This window comes from Notolabrus celidotus, chromosome 15, assembly GCF_009762535.1.
Source record: "Notolabrus celidotus isolate fNotCel1 chromosome 15, fNotCel1.pri, whole genome shotgun sequence".
NCBI classification, from domain to species: Eukaryota; Metazoa; Chordata; class Actinopteri; order Labriformes; family Labridae; genus Notolabrus; species Notolabrus celidotus.
Window position 1 is genome coordinate 19231856 of NC_048286.1, and position 12242 is coordinate 19244097.

General features: G+C 40.5%; 1 protein-coding gene across 1 annotated transcript in view; it reads left to right on the plus strand.

Annotated features, from left to right (window-relative positions):
- kcnab1b (potassium voltage-gated channel, shaker-related subfamily, beta member 1 b) overlaps nucleotides 1–11551 on the plus strand; it is a 49707-nt gene extending 38156 nt beyond the window's left edge. The window contains exons 10-16 of the mRNA XM_034703336.1: nucleotides 303–389; nucleotides 8627–8712; nucleotides 9205–9325; nucleotides 9415–9509; nucleotides 9719–9839; nucleotides 10108–10196; nucleotides 10293–11551. Of these exons, the coding sequence (XP_034559227.1) occupies nucleotides 303–389; nucleotides 8627–8712; nucleotides 9205–9325; nucleotides 9415–9509; nucleotides 9719–9839; nucleotides 10108–10196; nucleotides 10293–10382 (689 nt within the window). The 3' untranslated portion in view covers nucleotides 10383–11551. The remainder of the gene's footprint in view (nucleotides 1–302; nucleotides 390–8626; nucleotides 8713–9204; nucleotides 9326–9414; nucleotides 9510–9718; nucleotides 9840–10107; nucleotides 10197–10292) is intronic.
- The last annotated feature ends 691 nt before the right edge of the window (nucleotides 11552–12242 follow it).

Genomic DNA, 12242 nt, shown 5'->3' on the forward strand with positions numbered 1-12242 from the left:
GCCAGGAGAGGAATCAGCTGCTATAGTCCTTGTCACTGCTGCAACAAGGACTATAGCCTCTGTATGTCGCGCACTGAATCATGTCAGAATGATACATTAATAAGTAACCCTCAAACTCTTCTCTGGTGTCAGCAGAATATTTGCATTGAAGAATAATGCTCAGGATTTATGTGGTTGGAAATTAAACCTTTGTTCAATGTGCTTATTTTCTTTTCTTTTTTTGTTAAGGTTTGTGGGCACAAAACAAATGTACTCAATCCTCATTATTATTCCTCCTTTTATACTTTCTCCTCTCCCTCCAGGTTTAAAGGGCTCCCTCCAGAGGATGCAACTCGAGTACGTGGATGTGGTTTTTGCAAACCGGCCAGACACCAACACTCCCATGGAAGGTAAGTGATTGCTGCACTGCCAGACCCCCAGAGGCACCTTGTAGAGGGTTGTGGTAGGGACAATGCATGTTGTTCTGTAATTTGAGAAGGTGAGAAATACTCACTCACACTGCTGCCCTCACCAGACTGCGACCTTTGCCTTTGACTTGAGGGACACACACACACACACATTTCAAGTAGTCTGACAATCTTGCCTCATCTCTTGTCCTCTATTTTAGTCTACCACTCTCCCTCTTTATTTCCTCTCCCTGTCTCGATGGGATCGCTGGTTTCCACAGGGTCTCTGAGCAGCACCCGCTCCCAGCCCTCACTGTTCTTCAGAAGCAGGATTATCTGAACCCCCAGGGGGAAGCTGGTGTATTTTTGGGCTGGTCTCACTAGATACAAGCCGTAATGTGCGCTGTATTCCTTCTACACTCAAGTGCTGCCTTCCACACTCATCTAATTTGTGCCACTATTTATTCCTTTTACATACTTCCACTTCTGTCCTTAATTACTTCTAGATTTTGATTAGGTCATTACAGACAGCCAAGCCCCTCTTCTTTCCTATCAACCCTGATCCACAGGTAGTGTTTTGTTTCACCAATGAAGTCTCACTGGGCTGGCCAAAATATTTTCCAGTTGTTCCCCCTTGTCCCCCTTTGTCCTCCCCTGTAAGCATGCAGACTGTGGGATGCCAATACATCATATTTAGCTTTGCTGTCACTGTCACAGACCCCACAGCTCACTCTGTCAAACCCTCTAATTTGTCTATGCAGATAAAGTCACTTCACTATTGACAGCTGATGTAGAGAAGTCAAATCAGACTGATAGATTGATTGAGTGACGGAGACGATGATAAACACGTACAGAGAGAGATCCCAGACACAAAAACAGACCTGACAAATATTAAGACAGATAGGCTGAGTGTGTTTTACTCCCCAATGCAGTTACTACCATTCATCAGTGTAAAACATTGTGCATGTCTTCTTCATCCTTCGTTACAGTGCAGCAAGGCCAGAGTCATACATCACTGTGAAGAGGGTCAGTGACTTTGGAGCAACTTGAGAGATTGCATGATGCATTTACAGACTTGCACAAAAGAATAACCTCATGACTTAACACTTGGATTTTACAAAGAGCTTATATTGTGGATAGAGTAGCAGTGCTAATGCGTTAAATACTGTGATTTCTACATCTGTTTGCATTTGTTGCTCATGGGACTTATTGTGTATATGCAAGATATTGATTCACAGAGAGAGAGAGAGACACACAAACATTGCTGATGTTTGCAACAGGATTAATAAAATCAATCCAATGCTCGAAAAAAAGTCTCTCGCCCAAATCTTCCTATTAAGAGATGTAATGTAGCTAAATGTGTGTGCACACTACCTCTGCTACTACTATAGTGTGAACTTTTGTGTGGGATTTGTGTTTTGTCCTTGTGACTCTAACAGCTTCCGACTTTGTGCGAAACAACGTGTCCCCTAAGGGATACAAAAGAATGATGTCATGGCTGCAGAGTCTCCCTTTGTTACCATCACAACATCCCTTTTCCGTCTACTCATCCTTCTCTTTGTGTTTATTTTCTTCCATCCCCTACTCCTCATCTTGACTTGATTTGACTTTTAACTTATACCCAGTTGTATGCAGCAGGACTAGGACAAACATGCTGCACAAATATCCCACTTCCTCCTGCCTGCACCGGCTTTCACCCACATTTGATTCTTTTCTTACTGACAGAGAAAAGGCTGGGTAATTTTCCCTTTGGGGGGGATACTCAAATTTCATCTCACGTTGCTTAACAGTGTATGCTCGTTCAGTTTGTATAAGTGCTAAAATAACAGCAAATATGATAAGAAGTTGCCTCAAGCATCCGTACTGCTGGCATCTTATTGTCTTAATAGGCGTACCAGAGCAGAACCAACGGTTGCTTCTCAGCACAATGTTGCTATTCAGTCTCTCAGCTTCCTTTTTTTTATCTGATGGAGCAATATGCAGAAAATTGAATCCATTCAATCAAAAAATATAAAATCCTCAGGACAGAGGGAATAAAAATAAAATACACAGGGCAAGGAAAAGAGCAGAGATGACATCAATAAATAGACTTTTCTATAATCCCTCTGGTCAAGAGGCTTTCCCTGAAGTAAAATGTAATGTTACTCCTGCATCTTACAAGCCATGCAGTCAGAACATTCCTTCAAGTGGCATGATATCACCTCTCTTCTCAGCAATAAAAAACAGCATGCAAGATAATCTCTCCCAATCAGTGCCTCAATACTTATCGTTGTATTGGCCGCACATTCAAAATCTCCCACGCTCGTGATCATAGAACAAAGGAAGGGATTAATCCACCATTCAAAACCTCCTATGGTGTGGCATATTGATCATCACGCTGCCTGTATGCATAAGCAGGATAACATAAGAACCCCCTTCTTGCCAATCAACTCTCGCAATGACACCTAAATATCCTTATAGACAGACGGGTATTGCCGTGTGTGTTATGTCTTCCACACACCTTGATGCTTCTTTGCAGGAGACTGCGGTGCCTGCTGTTTGAATTTGACCAAATGATCCTGACTCAGTATGTTTTGGCAATCAACACAGAGGATCTAACTCAAGTGTCTTTCATGTGGTCACAAAACTAACCGCATAGTATATTGTTGATATGTTTTGATATTAATGTGAAAACAAAAAACAAGAAAAAAACAAGAAAATCAAACATATTAATAGGAAAAAATATATATGACATTTTTTTAAATATGCGTATTTATGTCATGAAGTTAGTTCTTTAAGTTATAAATTAGCATTAGCAATTAGGTGCAGATGCTGCATGAAAGAACAATTGAAACAAGTGATTGAGACCATAATCTCATGGGGAACATGTTCACTGAGATGATAAATCAACTCAGAAGGGGGGTCTTTTTACCCTTTGATTTTAAATATGAAATGTATACGTAACAGTTGCGTGACTCATTAGTTTCTGAACGCCATAAATGAAGCCTCAAGTTTGAAAATTTGTCGCCCCCATGTTGGTTTCTGGAGACAGAAGTTATATTTAATGACTTGTAACAGTTCCGGTGGGATCACTTGCCCATTTTACAATGAGCTTGAATCTATTGGGTGATAAACCCAGCTGTCAGCCGTTAAAGCTGAGAGGAGCAAGGAGTGTGTCCGATGTCTTGCTCAGATCTGATTCTTTTGATTTCCTGCTCACATTACTTTTTAAATGTTGCCTGTATCAGATTCCCATGGTCCTAAACAGGTCCATATGCACAAACCAACAAAGACGCCACATGCAGCACAGTGTTGAATGTGAACATGCCAGTCATTAGGCTTGGTGTTTAGTCTTTTAAGCTGAAATTGATGTGCAGCGGAAGCCTACCAGCAGATCATGGTGAGGGGGAGGAAGAGGAGAAAGAGGGTCAGCATTTTAATCATGTCTCTCTGTGGAGCAATGGCTGCTACATTGGCACTGAGGCGTGACTAGCAAGAGGTGGTGGGATTGAGCTGTCCTTGTATTTTGAAGACTGACATTTCAGTGAGATAAATATTGTTGGATCTGTAATCAGCTGAGGGAAGGCTAGTTAACCGATCTATTTCAATGTCAGTTTTGGGGCGCTGGTGGCCTAGCAGTCTAAGAGCCCCACGTACAGAGGCTGCAGTCCTCGTTGCAGGGGTCGCTGATTCAATTCCCGGCCGCGATCATTTCCTGCATGTCTTCCCCCATTCTCTACTCCCCACATTTCATGTCTCTCTTCAGCGGTCCCATCAAATAAAGGCAAAAAGCCCTAAAAACATAACTTAAAAAAATGTTTTTAAAAAAAAAATCAATTTTGTTGTTGCCTGCTGAACTGGTTCTGCTCTCAGGACTTTCAGGCTCCTCTTCCCTTTCATTGGCGGAACTTTCAAGCAGCTTTAACGGCTGACTGCTGGGTTTATCACCCAATAGATTCAAGCTCATTGTAAAATGGACAAGTGATCCCACCGGAACTGTTACATTGACTAAAGTCCTTAGCTCTTTTTGAGCCTAGCTTTAAGGCGCTTTACTTTTGTTGACACTGCAGCCATATCATAAAGCCATGTTCGGCCACAGAAGTAGCACTCTAAACACTTACAAGGTCTAACCAAGCGTGCCGGCTACGGCCCTGGTGGTGAAGCTTTCAGCAGTGTGTCTGCCCTCTGGTGGCTGGCTGCAGTATAGGTCAAAAAATTTGTCTCCCCCATTCATTGGAACGGGGGAGCAGTCAAACTTTAAAAAATAAATACACGTCGTACGAATGTTTCTCACATCCGTATGTTGTGGTGATATGTAGTTAGTATTTGACTGTTTTGTGTCCAAGGCCTCTTTTTTCTGAAAAGTTTCTTTTTCGTTGGTTATTAGAGTTTAAAAAACGGGGTTTTACTTCCAGGTTTCCTTTGATTCACAGCCGCCGTAGAGTGAAACTTCAAAGGGCACACAGCGTCTTATGACGCTACGCTGTAGGGCGGAGCTTCTTACAGTGGCTTCACAGGCTCTGGCTGCACAGTGGCTGCGCCCAGGAGCGGGATTTTTTGGCTTCAGAACCGTACAACGGGAAGAGGCAGAGCAACGCTGTCCATTTTTATTTACAGTCTATGGGTCTAACACACTGTCCTCCCACTGACCACCTCCACTGCAGCTGTCTTCCATGTTTGTTTTCATTAAGGGGACTCCAGCCCATCCTGCCGGTACAGAACTGGGACATGTGTTGTTTTAAGACTGAAAAGAATGATGTCAAAGTCACATTCATTCTGATCTGACTGTTCAGACTGAATTCACATTGCCAAAGATCTAACCTGTGCCTGATTTTGGACCACATATGAAAGTGGCCCAAAATCTGATTTGGAACGACCAGATTCCACATGTCTTTTACTGTTTAGACTGTCTTAAAACAATCCAATCTGAGTCACATATGAGTGAAAAGGTCAGATTTGGGCCACTTTTGCCTGCAGTGTGAACATAGCCTGAGGGTAGTCTACAGTCTTGGCTTCTTCAATAGCCGCTAATGAGCTTAATTTTCATCTGGTTTCCCACAAAGGAGATTGTTTTTGTGGTGAGTTACTTGGAAAAAAACTGTCATCACGTATCTATTGTCTACTGCTCTCCATGGAAAAGCAAACAGCAACCCTGACTCCCATACACAGGCTAATTAATAAAAGACCTGCATCAGTTGTTCAATGGCTGATGCCATTGCCAATAATTTGAGAGCAGGTTCGCTGATGGCCTTTACATGTAATGGCGATATGAAGTTGTTATTGTTGTTGTTGTTGTTGTTGTTGTGGAATATACATCGTTATCTTCGGCAGTAACATGTTGTAGAGGCCAAGCCAAAGCTTTGAGCCACTGAGGCGCTGCACCTGGAATACCTGATTGACGCGCTGTGAATTACCGTGCTTCATGAATGAAAGTCCAAGTCATATTTGCAAGTTGAACTCTTGGTTCATTTATTTCCATGACATGAGCTCCAAAAGTGTCAAAAACATGACATTTCACAGACAGACGAACATACACACATAACTCCTGCAGCACCATGCTGCTTCAGCGGTCAAAAACTGTTTAACAACACAGATGTTCCTACCTTAAATAGACAATGACCCCGTACGACCTTAAATACGGACACAGGTCACACATTCAAATCAGATGGACATTTAATTAATTCATGAATAGAAAAATATATTGGGTTATGTTATAGTTTCCAGAACATGACTGATATTTATGTTGGAAGAAATATTACACTGCTTTATTCTATACATCACAATCAAATATATATTAAACACAAGTAAGTAACTGTTTTAGATTTGGTATGCTGAAATTGGAAAAAAAACAAGCTGTCATGTAGAGCAGGGGTTCCCAAACTTTTCAGCCCGCGACCCCTATAATATAGGTGCCATAGACTCGCGACTCCCACTGTCCCTCAAAGTGATTTAATGTAGCTTCATTTAGCTGGTCTGCAGAAAATTTGCTTACTGGAGCATGTGACTGTGTTTCCTGTGCTGTTATGAATTAACCTACTGCTACTGATGCTTTTGATAATTAACTGTTCACTAACTCTAAACTTAGGAGTCATCTGGCAAAAAGAAAGGCAGAGAGCTCTTTACATTTTCTATTTTCAAGGTTTCATTTCAAGTTTAGCTACTATTTTTGTCGATATTTTTTACTATAATGGGTAATATGTACTATTTTTAGATAACTTAAAAGAAAAAAAACATTCTGGAAGACATCTCACGACTCCCAATTTGTGTCTTGCGACCCCCCTGATTTAGAGGGAATTTAACATTGCTCAATGGCAGCCACACTGAAGTGTCTGCAGGCATTGTTTGTTTATTTTCTTGATCGGCATTGTGAGTGCAGGTATTGGCTGATGCTGATTATATCAAAATCCTATTAATCGGCCTGATTATTCAGTACATCCAATTATCTATTTTTTCCTAGGTCTAAAAAGAGAAGGAAGTTATAGAGACTAATACAATTTTGGTACCAGGCTATAAACATGTTGAGTTATGCTGTAAAGATAGGCATTTTAACAGGACCTAATGGGGACATTTTGGGCATTTGGCTCATTATGTGCTGACCGTCAGAGAGGTCTTCAGGCACTTCAGCATGCCTGCCTTTAGAATACAGAGGCCACGTCCACTTCTTGCATATAGTCTCTGAGCTGTTCTTCCAGCCTTTGTGCTGAGCCAAGCTTAGCAGGTGGACTCCGTAGTTCAGTGTTGACTTGGCATACAGGTACATGACAGTGGTTGACAGTTCATGTCCTAGCTGTACACCAATATCATTATGTCGGATGGCATAATAATACAGTGCATTTTTGCCCTACATGCACACATCATCGCGTGCATGTGCCCACAACCTCTCCCACACCATCCTCCTTGAAAAGCTGCTGTGGGTTTTTGTGAGTGGGGTGTTGATGGTGTGTGCTGCACATCTCACCTGAGCACCCAATTGGCGTGGCTCAGTCTGTGTGTTGATGACTCATTGTGGCTTCATGGAGAAAAACTTTATGTTAAGACTGGCCTTTAGGTGCGCCTGGATGTTGCCATGAATCAAGGTGTCATAGTTGCCTCCTGGCATTCAGTTGTATTATTCATATATTCACAAACTAATCTGAACTGTGTGTGCCTCAAAGGTTCCTGCTTGGTTCATATTTTTTCCTTCTGTCCAAATCTCTCACTCCCTGCCTCCCTCTTTCCCTTTTGGAGCAGATGTACTGTTATTCCTCTACCCTCGCACCTGCTTCACCCACACGCACACTTGCTCTCTGTCTCTCACTGAGCTGCAATTTGGTCCACAGAGAGAGAACAACCCATGGAAAAAAGAGTTGCTCATTTTTAATCACAATCTGCTGTGGTCTCATCTCTTCACCGTTATGTTCTGCTATTTATTTCGCCTCAAGAATTTGTGTTGTTCTTTGCAACTTAGCAGATGTTCCACTAATGCATTTTCAACACAACTACAAACTTAAGAGATCACATTAAACACTTTATCATGTTGCTGTGTTCCACAGTAATTAGAGAGCTTCTGCACAGCATACAATATACACCCATTCAAAATAATAGCTGTTTACCTCCTCCTATGTCCTATGCCAAAATCTCCTTTGAGAAAGTACACCACTGCTGTTTTATGAACTCATATAAATAAAATAAATTGCACTTGCTTATCCCCAGTTCCACCTACCATAAGTTCCTCGCTACATCCTTGGGCACAATATACAAACCACTAAAGGCCATTGTGGTGGCTGACTTCTACCCCCACAGTTGTAATGTTTAATGGTTTGTTCAACTGAACATGCAAGCAACACTCTGATAAGGTTGGCTGAATCTTTTCATTTAACCCCTGAAGCGTTTGGCTGCATTAGGTCATCTAACCCAAGTCAAGAAAATCTGCTTACACAAGCCTTTCAAAGGACACATAGCCTTTCTGTCCAAGAGGCTAAATGCATTTCAAGGGTCGTCTTTTTGCCAGCTTAACCAAAGAGTTTTCCAATCTAGTATTATTCCACTGTTTAAGTTCTCAGTGAGCATTTTACTGCTTTAGCGAAGAAGTATGATTTGTTTTTGTGTAGATATATATATATATAAGTATAATGTTAGTACAAATAATGCAAATTAGCCATATGTCAGTAAAACATTTAAAGTTATCTTCTGCATGTTATATAAAAGCTGTTGTGGCGCCATCTACTGTTCCTTCATTGACAATGTACTGTTATGTGTGCTTCATTTTTTGTTTTCTGCAGAGATAGTGAGAGCAATGACACATGTGATCAACCAAGGCATGTCCATGTACTGGGGAACATCCAGATGGTCTGCCATGGAGATAATGGTGAGTGATAGAAAAAGTACTTTTGGATCTTCTTGCGAGAAACACAAGGAAAACGCTATGCAGTCCATTCATATATTTATAAAAAATAGGACTACTGGCGATATCATAAAACCTTTTTGAAAAATGTTTCTTAAATAAATTGTGCAGAGACACTATATAGTCAAAAATCCCCCAGAATGTTTTTTAAAAATGGGGGAAATGCTGTTAAATGTGTGAGTTTGAGTAAAGATGAAGATGAAGAGAAAAGATGCTTCAATGCATGTATATTATAAGGATAAAAAAAACACTATCATGGGTTTATTTTGATATCTATTTCACCCTCATAACTGAAGCTATCTGCTATAAGCTATTATATGACCCAGTACGTTTTTAAGTGTTTTCTATTTGGAAGAAAATAAAGAAAAAGAAAGTCTTAAACATAAAGGTCTATGTTAATACAGGTTCTTCCTCAACCTGAACGTTTCTGCCTTTTATCTTGTTCCCTCTTATCAGGAAGCATACTCAGTAGCCAGGCAGTTTAATCTCATTCCACCAGTGTGTGAGCAGGCAGAGTATCACTTCTTCCAGAGGGACAAAGTGGAAACCCAGCTGCCTGAGCTCTACCATAAAATAGGTACGTTTATAAGACATTTCTCCTGAACTCAAGTCAATTTGAGTAGGTCTTTGGCTATGATAGATTTATAAGTTATTGCCCTATCTTAGGCGTGGGTGTGGTTTCTTGGTCCCCCTTGGCCTGTGGAATCATCACTGGAAAGTACGAGAATGGTGTTCCAGAGACTTCTAGAGCCTCAATGAAGGTACTGTAAAAATTCATTGGAAAATCTGCCCATTTGTTACAATGTTACAATGTCATTTAGCAGACGCTTTTACATACATTTGCATTTATGTTCCAAACTTTCATCACTAACCACTAAGTAAAATCCAACATTTAATTATAATGTGACCAAATAATGAATGGATCTTGGAAGTAATTAATACTATGCCCTTTGTTTTATTACATTTCTAGCCATACCAGTGGTTGAGAGAGAAAATAATGAGTGAAGATGGGAGGAAACAGCAAGCCAAGCTGAAGGAACTGGCTCATATCGCGGAGAAGCTTGGATGTACCTTACCACAGTTAGCCATAGGTATGGGACAACATCAATACCTGGCAACCTTAAAGCTTCTTCTACTTTTTGAAGTCAAAAGTATTACTTGTTTTGAATCTTTGCTTGTTTCTACAGCTTGCTGTTAAGCCCTTTGCAGTGGCCGTTTCAGCTATTAAAACTAACCATATAGAAATTGTCCATCTTGTTGCCAATGAGGCATCATCTCATAAAATCAAGAAAATAGCAAACCAAATGAGGTGTTGCTTCAACGGAAACTTTAAAACCTTCTCATTACCCCAATCTTTAGCCTGGTGCCTGAGAAACGAGGGGGTGAGCTCAGTGCTGCTGGGATCCTCTAATCCAACACAGCTGACAGAGAACCTGGGAGCCATTCAGGTGTGAAGATCTTTTTCTTAGTCTGAGTAAAAAAATATTTCAGCATTTGGTCAAGTCAAACAGCACTAATAGTGTGGTCTGTCTTCATTTGTACAGGTAATTCCAAAGATGACAGCAGGCATCGCTACTGAAGTGGATCATATACTAGGAAACCGTCCTCACAGTAAAAAGGACTACCACCATTAAAATGGACTCATGTTTTAGTGAACTATGCTCAGACAAGCTCTCAAAGCTCAGTCCTCACAGCCATGGCAGCATAAGTGCGTGCCCAACTCTGCTTGTGTGTGCGTATGACTGTATGTGTGACTGTGTAAAGTGCTCCGCTTGGCTCCACGTCTGTATGAAGATCAACCAGTGCTCATTAGTGTAGAATGAGTTACTTGAAAAAACATGCATGCTACAGCTATAGCAGCCAGCCATTGGACTGAACAACAGTAAGAAAAAAACATCAAGATGTATTTTATTGAGTTGGATTATCTTCTGCTCAAACTAATATAGAGAACCTTGAGAATAGAGTATAGGGGAATACTTCATTGCTAGCTCAGACAGGTTGAAACCTGCATGGGGCAACACAAGAGGCACTTATGTCCACAAAGTATCACTTAAGCTCTAAGCAGTGCAGTACAAACATGGGGGGAAATGTGGTGTATCAAATCACACTAAATATCCTAGAAATCAATCTACTAGATGTTTGTGATGTAGGAATATAAAAACCCATGACATCCAATCAGACCCGGCTTTGGCAGATTAGCTGGTTTGCGAACATTTCCCATACAGCTGGAGCTGAACTGTGATGAATTGTTTCAATACTGGATGAACTGACTTCTGTTCACAATGCTGTTGCTAATACCAAGAGAGCTAAAGTTAAACTCAAATCTGTTTCAGAACATCTGTACTGACTGTTATATATTTTCCTTGTTAAGCAGCTATGTCAGATTGAGCTAATCTTCTCCTCCTGTTGTATTTGATTTCTTTTTCATTCATGTTCAAGTACAGTGTACTTTCCTATTGTACACCTTCACCCCCTTATAGTTTATACTATACCAGACTGTCAGTTATTATTATGTCTGATTCATTTAATTTTAGTCAGTGTTGTGGCTAAAACCTTCATGTAGATCAAGTCCTGCGGGGGAGTTAGTGAATTTTAAAACAAAGCCATGTAGCTAATAAAGAGTCTAGAAAAAATCCTTCCATATGGACCCCTGCAGTCATTGCACCTGCAACACACTTAGTTCACCCAATTTGCCCTCGATGTTAGTTTTGCATAATGAGATTATCTCTGAGTTCTCTGTTACAAATGTATTTTAGTGTTGTTCGTTAGATTTGTACATACAAATAAAGAGCCTATACTTATATGACATGCCTCAAGATTACAGTATGTAAAACTGTCTTTATTTTCAAAGAGGGGTGCCTGATTATCCCACCAGATAATGATGTCATCTGAAAATGATAAAGCCTCTTCTGAAAAGCAGCAGTGGTGTAGCTCAGCTGATAGAGCACATGCCTTTTTTCATTACAGCTTGCACCTCAAGAACACACTCAGGAACACCATTGCACCTGGCCAATCCAGTTAGCCTTTTCTAGTTCAGTAATGTCCTTTTCATGTTGCTCTTTACTACAGTGGCCCTGAAGGACAAAACAAATTTACAAAAGATGAAACACTTTTACAAAGTTGGAGACAAATTTACATTTTGGAAAACATTTTTACATTTAATAAAAAATTACATTAGAAATAGTTTTTACCAAGGCCAAAACAAATTTACATTTAAGAAAACAAATTTACAAAATGAAAAAAAATACTTTTACAAGCGGTGAGACACTTTTACAAATGACAGAGCACTTTTACCATTTTTTTTTCAAATTTCTATTCATTTTTAACAGAAAGGGAATGTACCAAACACCGGAAGTGATCCGGTACCACGGAGTACCGGTGCCATGGCTGATTTAATGGGCCATTCGCAGTTTCACTGTACTGGCCATGTGTACTTAGACTTGCATGGCTTAATCTTTGAGACAAGCATATGCTACTGGGTAAGCACCCAAGTT